Source organism: Diceros bicornis, chromosome 1 (assembly GCF_020826845.1).
Source record: "Diceros bicornis minor isolate mBicDic1 chromosome 1, mDicBic1.mat.cur, whole genome shotgun sequence".
Lineage (NCBI taxonomy): Eukaryota > Metazoa > Chordata > Mammalia > Perissodactyla > Rhinocerotidae > Diceros > Diceros bicornis.
The window spans coordinates 20,498,990-20,517,443 of NC_080740.1; the positions used below are offsets into that span (position 1 = coordinate 20,498,990).

General features: G+C 35.2%; 1 protein-coding gene across 1 annotated transcript in view; it reads left to right on the top strand.

Moving 5' to 3' along the window:
- The window catches only part of SLF1 (SMC5-SMC6 complex localization factor 1), a 57,459-nt gene that overhangs the window by 332 nt on the left and 38,673 nt on the right, over positions 1 to 18,454 (top strand). Inside the window, exons 2-5 of the mRNA XM_058531893.1 lie at positions 8,781 to 8,894; positions 9,131 to 9,206; positions 10,367 to 10,607; positions 15,765 to 15,927. Coding sequence (XP_058387876.1) covers positions 8,781 to 8,894; positions 9,131 to 9,206; positions 10,367 to 10,607; positions 15,765 to 15,927 — 594 coding nt within the window. The remainder of the gene's footprint in view (positions 1 to 8,780; positions 8,895 to 9,130; positions 9,207 to 10,366; positions 10,608 to 15,764; positions 15,928 to 18,454) is intronic.

Sequence of the window (18,454 nt, forward strand, 5' to 3'; positions counted from 1 at the left end):
GCCGGCCTCCGAGCGCCGCTCTGCAGTGCGGGGCTGAGCCGCGGCCCCCGCCTCCTGCTTGCGCAGCTCCGCCGCTCGGTCCCTGCAGGAAGGCGCTAGGCCACCCGTGTCTCGTTTCCATAGAACCGACTGGGACGCCTCTCCCTGAGTCCCAGATTCTTGGCTGCTTTCCATAACTTAGCGTCAGTGCAGGTGGCTGGGATCCCCCAGCCCACCTTCTAGTGACGGGGGAAGTGGTGTCATCCTTTTCTCCCTAGTAGAATTTTTTTTAACATATCGAAATGGTAATGAGCACATCTCTTCGGCTACGTAGGCCTTTAAACATACACAAACACACACACGTTTTCCTAAAGGGAAGGTCTGTGTCCCTGGGGATTATCATTTCTCAACTGCCTGAAGCCTGGGGACAAGACTAAGTGGTTCTCCTTAGATTTCTTCCATTCCCAAAGCTTGTGATTAAATATTGACAAAATGATCTGCCCCTCGCACTCCATATCAGGATTTGACCCAGAAATTAGATGGAGCTAGGAAGCGCCAAGCTCTTTTTTGGCGAATGAGTATCCTATACCAAAAAAACGAAAAAAAATTTGCCATTGAGACGTTAGGAATGAAAATTTGAACTGAATTTACAGTATACGTGTGACAGACACTGTGCTTTGTGTGACACTGCGCCTTTTTGGCTTATGTTATTACGTTATGCCTCAATTCGTGGAAGTATCGATTGATGTGCAAGATGTTTCCATTTTAGAAAAGTTTGTCTAGCCTGTATTGCAGGTGTTTAGTACATAAGTTGATAGCTTGGAGTGGATTTTTATGAGGGAGTTAATTTGTTTATGTCCAAGTTAAAGAGGAGTATTCTTAATTTAAGTGAACTAGGATGTTTAAATACTTGAATGTATACACTTGTATTGTAAAGACAATTAGCCTTCAATTAGACTTAATGCAAATAAGCCCCTATTAGATCTGTTTTCTGAATTCAGATTTTATTTTGCCTTATTCACTTAGGTGAAGTTCAGTTATATGATTTAGTATTTTCTTACTTCCCCAGAGTAGAAAGCATAAATCATGTGAAACAGTCTGTGAAAAGGTGATCAAATATGGTTACTTTTCACAATCAAAATTCAAAACTCTTAAGATTTCGTAATAGGTATTCACAATTTCCACTAATGTCCAAAAACATTGGTTTTTAGAAAACTAGTAGTATAGCTTTATTTAGACAGTATTTTACTGATTAATTAAAATTGTTCTAAGATAGAGTCTTTATTTAAACAAAACATTTTTTTAAACAAGATCAATAATTCCAAATAGGCTCTGAATAATAAAACTTAAAGAAAGTGAAGAGCCCTCTTTCTTACAAATATAACTAAAATGGCATATGTTCTGTTGTTCTTGTAATTGACTCTCCTTAAATATGCTAATGGAAAATATATGCTCTAAAATGTACTATGTACTGTTTCTCATCTTCTAAGGACATCTTACTGCTTAAAAGTAACATATCCCTGAAACTTTTAAATCCACTGGGTTTTTACTTTCTTTATATCAAAATTATTTTGAAATAAAAAATATAGTTTTGTTATTTTTGATGAAGAAAAGCCCGTATGAATTAGTCTAGGGATTAATACCAAATCCATGAGGAAAATAAAACTTTTTCATAAGAAAAAAAAAGTCACTCTTTAGATTGTTCCTAGAAATACTTTGAAATTTTAGACATTAGTGTTATTATTCTGAAATTAATATATATAATTGTGTTTATTTTCAGGGATATTACTGATCTAAATGTATCCTCACCTTTATAGTAGATTCCTTTTCATGCAAGGTATTTTTCTCTTGCCCCAGCTGAAAATAGATTGCTTTGTAAAATTATAATGTGGTTAAAAGTGTTAGACTAAATTCTGAAATTTAAGTCAGCGTGGTATTGTAGAAAGGCATCTAGTTTTGGCAGAAACAGTTTTAGATCTTTGAATCTTGGTTTCACCGTTTACTAGCTGTGTACCCTTGACTTGGTTTCTTAATCTCTCAGATTCCTCAGGATCCTTATCTGTATTAGAAGGGTAAACTGCACTTACATTGTCAAGAAGGAAGTGAACTAACATATATGAAGTGTACAGACCACAGTTGATCCTCAATAAAAATAAAATCCTGCCTGTTCAACCTTAGACCTTATGCTCCTACTGAGTAATACAAAGTTCCTGGGATACTAAAGCAAGTTTGACTTGCATCCCCCATAGCTAACCAATGTCTACTGTCCATCCATTCTTTTTTACCTGAACATCGTCCCTCCTGTCTGTCATCATCCTTCCTGTCTGTCTTGCTTCCTTAAGGGCCCTTTTATCCCTAAAACTAGCATCTCTAGTCCATCCTGTGCCTTGTATGGTACTGGATAGATTGGACATCTTCGTAAGTCCTCTTAGACTCTCTTTTCTTCTTCACCACAGTCACTTTGCTGCTACTTCTCCACTTCCTCTACTGCTAAATTTGCCATCAAAGAGACTGATTATGACTGCTCCTTTCACGAATAATGCCGTTGAAGTAAGAACATCCCTCAAGTCTCACTTCTGGAAAACTCAGTCAGATAATTAATTTACATACACACATACACACACATCCCGTATCTTTGAAGGATGGGGCAGGAAATGGACACTACATCTTTAAAAAAAAAAAAAAATTCCAAAAGGCCAGCTGAGTGAAATTAAGCCAAAGGCCTAATTTGGCTCCTAGGCCAACAGGGTACAGAATTCCTAAATTCCTCTTCATGTCACAGCCTTCAGAGCCACACAGTATTTTACTCACACAGTGTAAGTATTGTGATTTGTGTGTATGTTTTGCAGTATTGGTGAAAACAAGAGATCCAGTACTTTCACTGACCCTTTTTCAGTTTTAGGACTTATTTTCTTTGCCAGTTAAATGCTTTAGATAAGAGAAATCATGAAAATCTTTCAAACTCTTGCATTCAAAGCTGCAATACTGGTTGTATTCAAGGCTTGGTATATCCTTTCCAGAAGAGGGAAGTTTTAAAGGTGATTTTCCTTAGCAGGTTTAAAATCAAAATAGAAGTAAGTTTAAAAATGAAAATAGTTCAGTAGGATAACACACATTAAGAAACCACCAGTTTTCAACCTGTTGGCCTTAAAACCAAGAAGAATATTCAGTGGCATGAAAAAATGATCACGATATAATTTTACATAAAAATTAAGATACAGAACTATGTAGTATCTAATTTCGTTTTATATGTATAGATATTTTTCACACACATACATAAAACCTTCAGGTCATACCCCTCCGCTGGACCCCAGATGTTAAGTGGTATTACAGGGTGAAGGAATTGGAGATGATTTTAATCTTTCCATATACTTTGTAGTATTTTTCAAATTTTCTGTAATCATGTGTTAATTAAAATTAAAAGACAAATCAGTAAAAGTTATTCTGGGGGAAATTTTGAGTTCTTAAATGCAAATATATAAATTAAACTTTTTAATAAATCCTTTAACTTAGTTAATAGCATACAGCCTATAAAGTGCATTATATTCTCAAAATTCTATATTACGCTATGGCTGGTCATAAAAGAAATAGTAATGCAAAGTAGGAAAGGCTTATCCTTATTTTCCTACTGCAGACCTCTTTAAGCATCCCTGCTCTTCTTTTTTGCAGCACTTTCCTCTTTCACCCAACTGTTTCATCCTCGCTCCTGAACCAGACCTTTGTATTCATATCGGTATTCCTGCCCCTACTTTTCTCTTTTCAGCATTTTCTAGCTATGTGTCATATTGTAAAGATTCATAGGACCTAAAATGTTAGTGCATAATAAAATCTTAATTATGATGATGAGTGCTATAGGTTTATTTGCATTTCTAACTGGCACCAACTGCAAAGGAATTTCAAGCATCAGGGATAGGCCCATGTGGGAGATATTTTGGGAAAGTCCACACTACAGAGACAGTTGCTTGCTCTGCATAAATGCCAGCTCGTTCACAATCATTATCTCCTTAGTTGTGTGTCTTATGTGGTTCAAGGTAAGTAACTAGATTTTTTTTTAATTACTAAACATTTTTTAAAAATTACTACAAAAGTATCTTTTTGTAATCAAGAATCTAGTATGTAATTTTTAATTTTTTGTCAGTAAAGATAAAACATTTAACTGTTAAAAATAAATGCTGTCTTTTTTGTTTTCCTTTTGTTGTGTTAGGATAGTATCTTATGTGTGAATGCTTGAAGGACCACCCCCTATAAGTTCTAGAAAAATCTATAATTTCCCTAGAAATACCACTGGTACAATTACATTGCAGTATATTTGCTTTCCTTCTTGTGCTGGAAGACTCCTAGAACTTAGCCCTTGATCTTCCATACCTCAGAACATATCACCTACACAAAACTTGGCCCTACTTTTAAGGACTTGGAATTGTCTGGGTCTTTGACAGGTGTTACACCAATTTTGTATAGTGCTCTCTTTGGGTTCATTGGCATATCAGGCTATTGTTTATTTGTTAATCCTGCAGAGTCACAGGAAGAACCATTAAACCACTAATGTTATAAATATAAATAATCTATTCATGTATCTATATATTTCTATGTCTTTTCCTATATAGATATCAATTTTCCCGTGTAACTATATGAATTAGATCTGTGATCTAGGCTATTAGTTGGTCATATAATGTGGTATTAAAAAGCATTGCTAAATGTAAACTCTGTTTCTTCAAGTAGATTATTTTATCATGCGAAGTTATTTTAGATTAGGTTAATGGAATTTCTTCTTTAAAAAACTGTGCTAGTTATTGTGTACCATCACTGGGATTCACAGTTCTGTGAAAGTTTAGCTAATAGCTTACTTTTTCTCATAAATGTGTGAGTAAATGTCTTGTATTCTGATTTGTTTCTTAGCATTTATATTTGCATAATGTATGAATCAGGACGTCCTGTTTTTTTCAACTGTATTTCTGGCTTCCTTTTCCTCTTTGCTTGTTTAATTTCAGTATCATAGTTAATTGTTTTTCAAAGAAAAGAAACAGCTTTAAAAAGACTTTTCTGATTTCTACTATTAAGCATGGTTGGTGCTGTTTTCATTTTACTGTGGACTGTTGGCTTTGGCAGAAAATACTTGTTAAATATAGAAAGTGGATATATTTATTCCATTATAAAGACACTATGATTTAAGATGAAAACTTTGCATTATACACAGACTCTAGTAAGTCCAAATCGTTTAATAGTTTATACATCAAGCCAAAATATGTTAAATGTCACTTCGTTGATAATAAACATTCAAATTATAAAATAGCTATTAACTTGATCTAAAAGAGGAACATAGTATGATAGATTTTTTTTTTCCTTATAGTTCTATATAACATATATTTAATTCTCAGGAAGCAGAAGAATAAATTTTTAAGGAAACCTTTAAGTAAAAGTTTTTGCGTAGTAGCATTACAGTGATTTTTCTCATTGTTTCTGTATATTCCAGTTATTTAACAGTAATTTCTGTATATCAGTATTTTAGAATAGCCAGATAGGCAAGATTTTAGGGTTTTAAAGCTACTCAAAGTTCCCTTCTTTGGCAACATTTCTTGAAATACCCTACTAAATAGCTTTTGAAACGCTTAAATACATAAATAAAATGCAAGTAGTAGGTAAAATATATACAGTTAAAATACTTGTGTTCCTCTGATAAAAGTGGTTTTCAAGAACTATAAAAACAGTTAGATTGCCTTTGCCATTGGGATACCAAGATGATATTCACAGATATGCTGAATTTCACTTGTCTAGTATTTCTGAAAGGAGTTATTTTCTAAAGGAAATTTGCCTAAAGGATTTATTTAAATAATTCCCTAGAATTAACAAAAGCAGCATTTCTCCCTAGTTATGGTCATATATGCATTATAATCCACATGTGGCTTTATTGTATGTGTGTTAATATGTGTTCTGCATCAGGCTAAATCATTATTTCTAGCCACAGAGCATATTCTTTGTAAAGTTTTTATATATTACCAGTCTATATTAATGGTTACTCTCAAGAGCTATATTATTTAACCCATGTAAATGCTTAAAAAAATTGGATGAGTAATACAGTAAAGAGTTCCTTATGCAGGAAGCTACTTACATCTTATTTGATAGTATTTTACATGTATGATTATTTCAGAAGACACCAAGCCCTCCTATGTATACTTTATAATTTTATTCTAACCAGATCATTGTAACTTTAAAAAAATTATTTGTTTCATTGAAGAGCCTTATCCTTAAAGACACTTTCTTTATGTTCTTTGTCTTGAATTTTAGGATTTTAGAGGGTTAATACATTATATCCCTTTCCCTCTTTTGGAGCCAGTGGAGAAATATGAAAGTCAGATATATTGAGATCAAAATATCAGCTTTTTTACTGAATGAAATTGGTTTGGAGGAGGTGGCTTTATGTGCCCCAGTGCATAGTTGTATATCCCATTTGTAGGTCCTTCTAGCTCTTCTATATGGGACGCTGCCTCAGCATGGCTTGATGAGCGGTGAGTAGGTCCGTGGCCAGGATCCGAACTGCCCAGGATCCAAACTGGCGAACCCCGGCTCGCTGAAGCAGAACGCGTGAACTTAACCGCTACACCACTGGCCCGGCCCCATCCAGTGTGCTTCTTAATACATAACCTATGAATTGATTTACCCACCTTGGCAGTGCAGGACTACTACCGGCAGCTCCTTAGGTCACATCAGAAAGCATTAATATGATCATCTTTGCAAATATGCAGACTTCTGAGCAAAGTAATATATCCAGTTAGTTCTCTCAAGTAGCTTCTCCTCCCAAAGAAGGGATGAAGGGTAGAGAGAAAAACCAGGAGTGCTATTGCCCTAGCCCAAGTTCCTCTTCTTAGAAACAAGAGAAATGAAAGTTCACTCTCTTAAGCTAGAGTAATGCTTTAAAATTATGTATAGTGAGCTTTCTTTCAAATTGTACTCTGAATGAATCTCAACCTTTAAATAAATACATATATGTATGTGGTTCATATATATTTAATATGAATATGAGTATATATTTAGTCTTTGAAAATAGAATTTCTATAAAGAACAGTTTTCACTTCACCAGTTGTCTGATACTAGTCCTGGGTTCAAAAGTTATAATTTTTTACTTATTTATTTTATTTTACTGATTTTTTTTCTTTCGTCCCCAAAGCCCTAGTACTTAGTTCTGTGTTCTAGTTGTAAGTCCTTCTAGTTCTTCTGTGTGAGCCTCCACCACAGCATGGCTACTGACAGACGAGTGGTATGGTTCCACACCTGGGAACTGAACCCAGGCCACCAAAGTGGAGCGCACCGAACTTTAACTGCTAGGCCATCAGGGGTGGCTCAAAGCCATTATAATTTTTGTGTGTGTGTGTGTGTGTGTGTGTGTGTGTGTGTGTGTGTGTGAGGAAGATTGGCCCTGAGCTAACATCTGTTGCCAGTCTTCCTCTATTTTGTTTTTTGTTTAATTTTATTTATTTATTTTTTCCCCCAAAGCTCCAGTAGATAGTTGTATGTCATAGCTGCACATCCCTCCAGTTACTGTACGTGGGACGCGGCCCCAGCATGGCCGGAGAAGCGGTGCGTCAGTGCATGCCCGGGATCCGAACCCGGGCCGCCAGCAGCGGAGCGCGCGCACCCAACCGCCAAGCCACGGGGCTGGCCCTCTTCCTCTATTTTGTATGTGGGATACCACCACAGCGTGGCTTGATGAGTGGTGTGTAGGTCCACACCCAGGATCCAAACCTGTGCACCCCAGGCCACCAAAGCAGAGGTTTTTTTGAAGTTTACTTTTTGAAGTTTACTCTTAATTGTCTTGAAAGAAGCCAACTGCTATTGCTCTGCCTATGGCTTTAATTAAATATTAATCTAGAGCTATGGTGATAAAATTGTTGGAGAAATGAAAAATTACCCTGATTTCTCTAGTCCCTACTTTCCTTATCGATAATGAGAAACTCCATTTTCTCTAAGATGCTATGTGGTTCAAAGTTCTAAACCTCATGTAAACAAATAAACAAAAAGTTGTATTCTAATTAGACATGCTGTGAGTTTTCCCTTTCTTGCTTAGTAAATATGCCACCTCAGATACAAAGTGCTTTGTGAACTATATTTAAATATGGATTAAGGTCCCTATCAAAATAAATTTGAAAATCGTGATTTTTTTCAGTCTACTCTGTAGGTGATGAAATTAACATATATATAGCAGAGTTAAGAAATGTAGATTGGGAATAGGATTCAGGTTCATTATATGTACCTACTATACTAAATTATTTGGTGTGAATGCTGTGGGACCACGAGTTCTGTCAGCTTCTCCAGTGACTTATACATGTTCTTCAGTATCCACAAGCACTTTAACAAGTGGTATAAAATCTGATTAAGTTTCATTGTCTGTAGGTGTACTTGTTTCAAAAGCTCTTCGCAAAAGCAGTACTTTTAAAATGAAGCAGATATTATTTTGCTAATATTTATGGAAATATCTGTCCTTTGTTGAAGAATTATGTTCATTCATCAGTATATTTTAGTGGCAAGTAATGTAATAATGCAAACTTTCAATGTTCAAGCCAGAAAAAAATCTTGCTTTATTTAAGGTCACAGTTTGAGAAGATAACTTTGAAACTAATTTATATTGCACATAAGCAATTTTAACATTGGTATTTACAATTAAGCGTTATGTGTTTAATTCATTATATGTTGAATCTAATAGTTTTAGTTTTTATTTTTAGCACTCATAGTTAAGAAAAAATAATAATGTCCATCCTGTGAATAATGCCTCTTACATATGTTATCTTTTTTATGTGTATATATGTTAGATGGAAGATGATGCCCCAAAGCATATCATCCAGATGACAGGATTTAAGATGGAAGAAAAGGAAGCTCTAGGCAAATTGCTTTTAAAACTAGATTGCACTTTTATTAAGAGTGAGGTGAGTACAGAAACTTACTTATCAAAATGTTCAAACTAGATTGCACTTTTATTAAGAGTGAGGTGAGTACAGAAACTTACTTATCAAAATGTTCAAGATGTAGAAAAATAACTAGAATTAAAATACTGGCCTAAAAATGATAAAATGCCCCCCTGATATTGTAAAAATAAAAAGAATGTGTTATAAAGGAAATCTTACCTTAGTAATATTTTTTCATGTGGGTTTTTTTCTTCCAGAAATACAAAAATTGTACACACCTTATAGCTGAACGCCTATGTAAGAGTGAGAAATTTTTAGCAGCTTGTGCAGCAGGTAAGTTAACTTGCCTTCTGCCAACTTTTGGAAAAAAAACCTTCATGTTAAAGAAAAAGTGCCTATTCTCTGCAACGATAGTATATTTATTACATCAAACATAGATGTGTTTTTTCTGATACTTTTCTAAAAATATGTTTAATATAATACTTTTTGCTTTATTTTTCTGAGTAAAACTTTGTAACACATGTGAAATGATTTAAATTGGCAGAAATATTTACTTCACCAAAGATTTAGTGTAAGTGCTTTATGTAAGAGAAAATGTTTTAATAAAAAGATTTGGCACAAAGTGCCAAAAAAAAGCTTCTGTTGAAGACTCAGCTGTTCTCAGTCAATTTTCTTTTTTTTGATCTATTGTTAGAAATAGTCAATGTTTTTGTTCTCCTGTTGCTGCCTCCCCTCCCATCCATGTTATGAAGCAATAATCATCCTATTTTATTTTTTCTACAATTTTAAATTACATAAACACAAATTAGGACTTAGTCTGCTCCTCTCGCTCTTTGTTACCATTGATGTTCCTTTTATAGTTTTCCCTGTGTTTGATCTGATATATCCTTAGTCCACTGATTGCAAAAATAATAATAATAATTGTATTTAACAGTTTTTAGAGTAACCCACCAGGAAAACACTTGGATTCATTATTATCCCCACAAATGAAAACATACATTGTCCTTGCTGTTTAAAAAGATCCTTGATACCCAGATAAAGAAACTACAGAAGTTATAAATTACCCTGAAAAATTCGCTAACTCAACAAATTTGTTTTACAGAGTGTAACAATGCTGAAAACACTATTGGAAAAGTTTTTAGCATAGGAGAAATAATAATCTAACCCAAAATAGTGAATAATAATAGTAATCATAATTTAAGTAATACCACATTTGATTTTATTAAGCCTTAGATTTATATTTTATTTAATAACATCTAGACTTGTAATGATTTATTATGGGAAAGATTACATACAATGTTCAGTGATGTCGTAGGCTTCTCACTATCAAAAAATTTAGGAAAACAAATATAGGTAAAAGATAATATTATTGGCAATGTAATTTAAGAGTCTCATGTTGAAAGAAGTGAAATTTATTTACTATTTGGTCTTTATTGTTTACCATTTATGAGAATAAAAATTCTTTTGTGACTGACAGTTTATTTGCTTTCTAGGAAAGTGGGTACTAACTAAGGACTACATAATTCATAGTGCCAAAAGTGGCAGATGGCTTGATGAAACAACTTACGAATGGGGATATAAAATTGAAAAAGATTCCCATTATTCACCTCAAATGCAATCTGCACCCAAAAGATGGCGTGAAGAACTGAAACGCACTGGTGCTCCAGGAGCATTCCACAGATGGAAAGTTGTCCTTCTTGTTAGAGCTGATAAACGAAGTGATTCTCTTGTAAGGTAAGAGATCTCATAAAAGCTAAAGCAATGAATGAAGACACTTTTGGTTTGCTTGAATACTTTTTTGTATTTCTTTGCAATTATTAATTTAGTCCAAATAAGCCATGGTAATTTACTCTTTGATCTCCTAGGTAAGCTATTCTGCCATTTAAGTGTATGTGTCTAATGGAACGCAATCTCTTTTATAGTATTGCTTTAGGTTATTCTTGTAGTCTCTATTTTACTTTCCATGTTATTTCTTTTGCCCAAATCAAGCAAACTAAAAAAAAAATTGTAAGATTTTTGTTTTTAGTTTTGAAACACTTTTAGATTTTTGCAAGTAAAATTTTACATTATTACAAAGGCTTTTTTCTGGATTTATGTAGTACAGTCTTCATGGTTCATACTGTTTCCATCATAGTTTCATTTCTTTTTATCTTTTACATCATATTTTAAAAGGCTTCTTATTGGATAAACTATATTCTAAGACTGCCATGACTTTTTTTTTTTTTTTTTTTGTGAGGAGATCAGCCCTGAGCTAACATCTGGCAATCCTCCTCTTTTTTTTGCCGAGGAAGACTGGCCCTGGGCTAACATCCGTGCCCATCTTCCTCCACTTTTTATATGGGACGCCACCACAGCATGGCTTGCCAAGCAGTACATCAGTGCACGCCCGGGATCCGAACCTGTGAACCCCGGGCCGCTGCAGCAGAGCACGTGCACTTAACCACTTGCGCCACCGGGCCGGCCCCTGCCATGACTTTTTTGAGGGGGGGAGTGCAAAGACTTTGTGTCACCTTTACTGAAGTGTAATTTGTAGACAGTAAAATTCACACATTTGAAGGGTACACTTTGATGAGTTTGGACAAATTTATACACCCATGTTATCCCCACTGCAATCAAGATCTGTAACATTTACATCATCCTGCAATGTTCCCTTGTGTCCTTGCACTTTTGATTCTGCACCACCAATACTAGACAACAACTGATTTCTTTTTTGTCCCTGTAGATTAGATTTGTATTTTTGCAGAAGTTCATATAAATGGGATCATACTGTATATACTCCTTTGAGGTAGCTTCATTTGCCTAACCCAGTATTTTTGAGATTCATCCATGTTATTGCGTATATCAACATTTCATTCTGTTTTGTTGCTGAGTAGTATTCCACTCTATGAATATATCACAGTTTATTTATTCACCCGTTGATTGACATTTGGGTTTTTTTTTCCTTTTTGCTAATGTGAATAAAGATTCTATGAACGTTTGAGTACAAGTCTTCATGTAGACATGTTTTTATTTCTCTTGGGTAAATATCTAGGAATGAAATTGCTGACTCAGATGGCAGTTGTGTGTTTAACGTTATAAGAAAATGCCCAAGTGTTTTCCAAAGTAGTTGTACTATTTTACATTCCCACTAGCAGTGTATGAGAGTTCCAGTTGCTCTGCAGTTACTTTGACACTATTGTCGAAAATCAGTTGACCATATTTGTGTGGTCTATTTCTGGACTTCTTATTCTGTTCCATTGATATCTATGTCTATACGTATAACACACTATTTTGATTACTGTAGCTTTATAGTGAGTCTTGAAATCAGATAGTATGAGTCCTCCAACTTTGTCTTTTTCAAAATTGTTTTGGTGATTCTGGATCCTTTATATTTCCATATACATTTTAGAATCAGCTTGTCAATTTCTACAAAAAAGCAAGCTGGAATTTTGGTTGACGTTGTATTGAATCTGTGGGTCAGATTGGGGAGAACTGAGATTTTAACAATATTGAGTTGTCCTATCAACAGATTCTATATTTCTCCAGGTCTTCTTTAATTTCTGTCATTAATGTTTTCTAGTTTTCATTGTATAAATCTTGCACATACTTTGTTAAATTTAATCCCAGGTACTTCATGTTTTGAGATGCTGCTATAAATGGATTGCTCTGAAAGTTTTTTTTTTTGTATCTGTTACGATAATTGACTTTTCTCCTTATTTTGTTAATATGGTAAATTATTTTGATTAATTCTTACATGTTAAGCCAAACTTGTATTCTGAGGTAAACTCTATGTCATCATAGTGCATTATCCATTTTTAAGAATTGCTGATTCTATTTGCAAATATTTTGTTAAGAATTTTTGTATTCTCAATGTGGTAAATGACACCTATGAAAAAATCTAAACTTAATATCATGAATTTCTTTCCTCCATTATTGGGAACAAGACAAGGATGCTCACTCTGACCTTTTCTATTCAGCATTTTACTAAAGGTACTAGCCAGTGCAATAAGGCAAAGAAAATAAATAAGAGGTATAGAGTTGGAAAGAAAGAAATAAAAATAATTCTCTTTATTTCCAAAAGACATGGTCATATACTAAATAATTTACAAAAAAGAAAAGACCGGGGGCCAGCCCGGTGGTGCAGCAGTTAATGTGCTCGCGCTCCACTGCGGGCGCCCAGGGGTCAGATCCCAGGTGCGCACCGACGCACTGCTTGTTAAGCTATGCTGTGGCAGCATCCCATATAAAGTGGAAGAAGATGGGCACAGATGTTAGCCCAGGGCCAGTCTTCCTCAGGAAAAAAAGGAGGCTTGGCGACAGGTGTTAGCTCAGGACTGATCTTCCTCACACACACACACACACACACAAAAATTGTGTTTTTATATGCTAGTGATGAACAATTGGAAATTAAAATTTAAAAAGCAATGTGACCTTTGGTTTTTAGCAGTTTGATTATGTGTCCAGTTGTGTGTATGTGTATTTTGCTTATTTATTTTTTATTATTTGTGTTTATATTATTTGCTTAGGGTTCTCTGAACTTCTGGAACATGTGGAGTTTTTTTGTCTTTTATTAATTACGGAAAATTCTCAGCCATTATCTTTTAAACATTTCTTCCATTGTGTTCTCCTTCTGGAGCTTTATTACCTGTATTTTAGACTATTTGATTCTGTTCCACAGTTTATACATGCTCTCTCCTGTTTTGTTTTGGTTTTTTTCCCTTCTCTTTTTTTCATTTTTGAGTTTCAGTTGGATAATTTCTATTCACCTATCATCAAGTTCAGTGATTCCTTCCTCATTTGTATGTAGTCTGTTGATAAGCCTGTCAAAGAAATTCTTCTTTGATGTGGTATCTTTTATTTCTGCCATTTCCATTGTGCCAAATTCCCTGTCTCTTCAAAATTGTCTACCTTTTCTATTATGTCCTTTAACATGTTAGTCACAGTTATTTTAAAGTCACTTTCTGATAATTTCAACATCTGAATCATCTCTCTGTACTATTTATTCCTTTATCTCTTAACAGTGGTTTGGTTTTTTTCCTTTCTTTTTGTGTATGTCTTGTATTTTTTATTGGATGCATAGACATCACATATAGAAGAACAATAGAGGCTGCAGTGAATAATATTTATATCCAAAAATGGGCCTACGTCTTCTGTAAGGCAGTTAATATGGGTGGTTGAGTTAATCTTGTCAGTTGTTGAGCTCGATTTGGGTTTTGTTAATGCTATTGTCGCCTTCAATGCATCATTTCAGTTTACTCCAGCAGTGGGCTACAGTTTCTTTTGCTTAGTGTGGGATCTGGGGTGTTGGAGGATTTTTAATCAGTGTTCTTGCTTCACTCTCAGCTTTTGGCAGTCCCTGCACTACTAGGTCACAGAAAGACTCTCTCTTCATACTCTTTCCCTCTTGCTTGTTACTCATTTCTAGGCTGGAGGTAAGGATGAGTATGTTCTCACTTCTGCTGGATAGACTTCAGCCTTAAGCATTCTTTGTGTTCTTGGTTTCTGGGGTTGGGACTTTCTTAATGTTTGTGTCTCAGTCCCCCACCCCATGGCAGCCAAAGTCTGCCTTGTATCTGGGGGCAGAGTCTTGGGCAAGAGAGAATTTCCAGCCGCTCCCTCAGTGTTAGATCTGTGCTTTGTATGGGTGCAGAATCCTAGGCACAAATGGCATTCCTGCTACTCCTCTAGGGACAGATGCATTTGCTTCTGTCCCTCAACCAGAAACAGTGGATCTGTTTTTGGGCTATGCAGCAGGTTTCCTACCCCTTCCCCAGAACAGATGAGTTTTATTTCCACTCTTCCAGCAGAAACAGTGCATCTTTTCCTGGGTTCTGAAGGTAGAAGACTTTCTTAACTTTCTGAAATGACTTAAGGCTTTTAAAATTTCATATGACAGAAGAATCCAGGGAATTGGGCCTGGTTTTACATCTCTTTCTTGGTGGCAGCCAATCCCCACTGGTCTACCTGTGCTACGAATGGGGGCTCACTCTGTTACCTGCTTCTAATCTTTTTCATGAATGCTTAATAGAGGGCTATGGCAAAGAGCTTGCAAGTGAGAACAGGCTTTCCTCGTGTCAGGGACTCGCAGTTGTTCTAAACTGTCATGCTACCTACACTTGGCCCTTAAATGTATTGTAATTTTACCTGATTCTCACCTGCTTTTATGGCAGCCATTTCTCTCCTGTGCTTTCGCAAAAGTGAAATAGTTTGAGTGTCCAATCTCTTATCACTCTTTGGAAATTCAGTTTCTTGGTTGGTGTGTTACCTCAGTTCTCTGATGAGTTCATGAAAAATTATGATTTTGTAGATTATTTGGCTTTTTCTTATTCTTAGGTGGTAGCAGTGTTCTCTTGTGGCTTTTTTCAATCCTAAGCAGAAGCAGAACTTTCATGAAACTTTTGGGGTGTGTATGTCTGTGTGTGTGTGTGTCTTCTGAGTTGAAATGTAAAATGTATTTCTTAATGTAGATCAAAGTTAAACTTCTTCAAAAGCTAGTTTTTTAAAGGAAAGTTGACAACTAATTCCATTTTTTGTGGTCCGGAATGACTTCTTTGGAGGTATGTTGCCTTCTAAGGTAGCTACTGCTTTAGACTTCTTTCATTGTGCTTTTGGCATATTGAGGTGACTTTTCCTTAGGGAATAAATTTAATATTTTTGATTCTTAAAAGCCTTTCCTATATCAGGAAATGGATAAGTATAAAAAATAGCATGATTTCTTAAACATCTGCTTTGAACAACTTATAATTTAAGAAATCACTGTAATAGTTATTCTCCATGGCACTCAGATAGCCCAAGGGAATTAACTCCTTTCAGAAAGTTCTAGTCCTATTCCTAGGAAGTAACTGATTTAGGTAATTTGCCTAAATATGCTTATTTTTTAATACTTTTTATACTATTTACATTTTTATTTAGAGTTTTGGAGGCTGGAAAAGCAAATGTTATTTTACCAAAAAATTCACCAAGTGGAATAACTCATGTGATTGCCAGTAATGCAAGAATCAAGGCTGAGCAAGAAAAAGATAACTTTAAGGCTCCATTTTATCCAATTCAGTATCTAGGGGATTTTCTTTTAGAGGTAAGTAACATCAATAGTAAATGTTTAAAAATGTTTATTTTATAAAATATCAATATAGTGAAATATATATTAAAATTATGTTCTAAATTTTGAAAATATAATGATTGGAAGTAATTAAAATGACATATTTTCAAGACAATTCCTCTCAATTATTTAAATATTCGAGAGTACTTCTGATAAATCTGAAAGAAACTTGCTTGTTAAATTTAAAGTTTGTCTTATTTTGAGTCTCTGCTTTTGTTTTCCATGCCTTACTGATGCTTACTACAAAATAATTTTAAGTATCTTAACTTAAGAGTATAAATAAAATAGCAGTGGGACTATAGTATGATATAGTATTATATGAGAATTTTGGGGTTACTTTGCCTTTGGAAAAGAGAAAGCGATTTCTAAGAGTTTAGAAATATTTTCCTCTCCTATTCCTCTACCTCCCTCTTCCAATTTCGTGCAAATACCACTCCTTAAGTTGTTTAAATAGGAACAACCCTAGAAGAAACCCTCTGGAAATAAGCAAAGAAGAAGTTTTGGGAAGGGTCACTCAAGGTAGAAGAGAAACCTCAGTATGTCTAAAAACTGAACCTTGATCCTCTAGGAAAAACTGACTCCTTCTTCAGTGTTGCCCATCTCAATAGATACCATCAGCTTTTATGTAATAATTTGTGTTAGAGACTTGGGAATCACCCCTGAAACCTTCCTTTCCTTATTCACCACATCTTGTCAGGTTCAAAGTCCTATTGATTTTATCTCAAATACCTCCTGAATCAAACCACTTATCTCCCTCTATGCTAACATCATGTTGAGTTCATCCTCTTTCCCCTGCACTCCTGGAGTGGACTCCCGATTACTCTTCCTGTTACTCTACCTTTTTACTCTTGCTAATTTCTTCATTACTTTTCCCTTTTCCTTCTCTCTACTTCCTTCAGACAGAGCGGCCAAAATACTCTTTCTAAAACAATTCTGATCCCATCACTCTCCTACTTAAAACCTCCCCATGGCTTCCCATTGCCCTTAGGATGAAGTTCTAAACCTTTGACATGGTTGATAAGTTCCCATAGGATTCCTGTCACTCCTACCTTTTCAACTGTATCCTGCTCCATTTTTTTCTGTGCTCACGATACTATGACAAAACTGCCTTCTCCGTTTCTTAAATAGGCTAAGCTACTTCCTACCTCAGAGTCTTCTCAAAAGCTATTTTCTCTGCCTGAAAAGCTCCTCCCCACTGCTCTGTCACTTCTGTGCCTACCTGCCTTCTGCTTATCATTCAGGTCCCGGTGATGATATTGCCACTTCAAGGAAGCTTCCCTGATCTCCTTATTAAGTTAGGTTGACCTATAATGTGTTCTCATAGCATTATTTTGCTTTGTGGTACTCACCATAATTGTAATTAATTAATTGACTGATTACTTGGTTAATGTCTGTTTCCCCATCTAAACCAAAAACACCTTGTCATCAAGGATGATGTCTGTCTTTTCCATAGTTATATCTGAATCATCTTGTATAAAGCCTTGCACATGAGTTCTCATATTTGTTAGATTAATAGAGAAATTATGAAAGACCTTTGAGTCTTCCAAGAGTAGATGTAATATGTCATTCTATAATTACCTTTCCCTACCACAAGTAGCAGCAATGTAGATTGGAAATTTGACCTTAGTTCAAGGAATGGATCTGCTTGGACTGTGGATAATCTCATTACCCTTGACAGTGATTAGTCTAGGAATAGGCATGTGAACCAGTTCTGATTCATGGGACATGGAGAGAGGTATGTAAGAGCTTCTGAGAAGTTTCTTCCTCATGCTGAAAGAGAGCCACTGATATCCTGGCTGCTGCTAGATGTTAACATGGAAGAATGTAACCTAAATTAGCAGCCATTCTTTGACCATGCGGAGAAGTAGCCTTAGGATGAAACCAACCCTATAGAGAGCAAAGTGTAGACAGAATCTGGACCCTTGTTGAGATGCTTGAGTTGCTAGATTAACCAACCCTGAAACCTGTCTTAGCGTTGGACCACATTGCCATTCTGTGAGGTAATACATTTCCATATGTTGTTCCATGTTCCATGCTGAGTGGTTTTCTGTTCTTTGTAGCCAAAAGCACCCTGATTTGCGTATCTGAACAGTTTAAAGGTAGTATTAACTGTCAACGGAATAAAAGCCATTCTTTTAACTAGTTTAGTAAAAGTACCTGAATTTTCCTTTTTCCGTGGAAAGAAATGATTAAAGTGTAATATACACTATACCTTACCATAATCTTTTTTGTAGTATTCTGACAAAATTAGGATTCAGCTGCTGAAGTAGTATGTCAACTAAAAATAGCAAATAATCTCTAACTTAACGTTTGTTTTTAGAGTATGTTTTGTAAGTTCTGGATTAGATAGCTGGGAGTTCATAATCATTCATTCCAAATAAGGGAGGCATTTTGTGATCACTTCTGAGGAGAAAATAGACAGTTAACTTTATTTCGATGTCTTGCTTTTCTTTTACCACTTTGGCATAAAACATATTTACATTCTTTATTAGATGGATTCTGG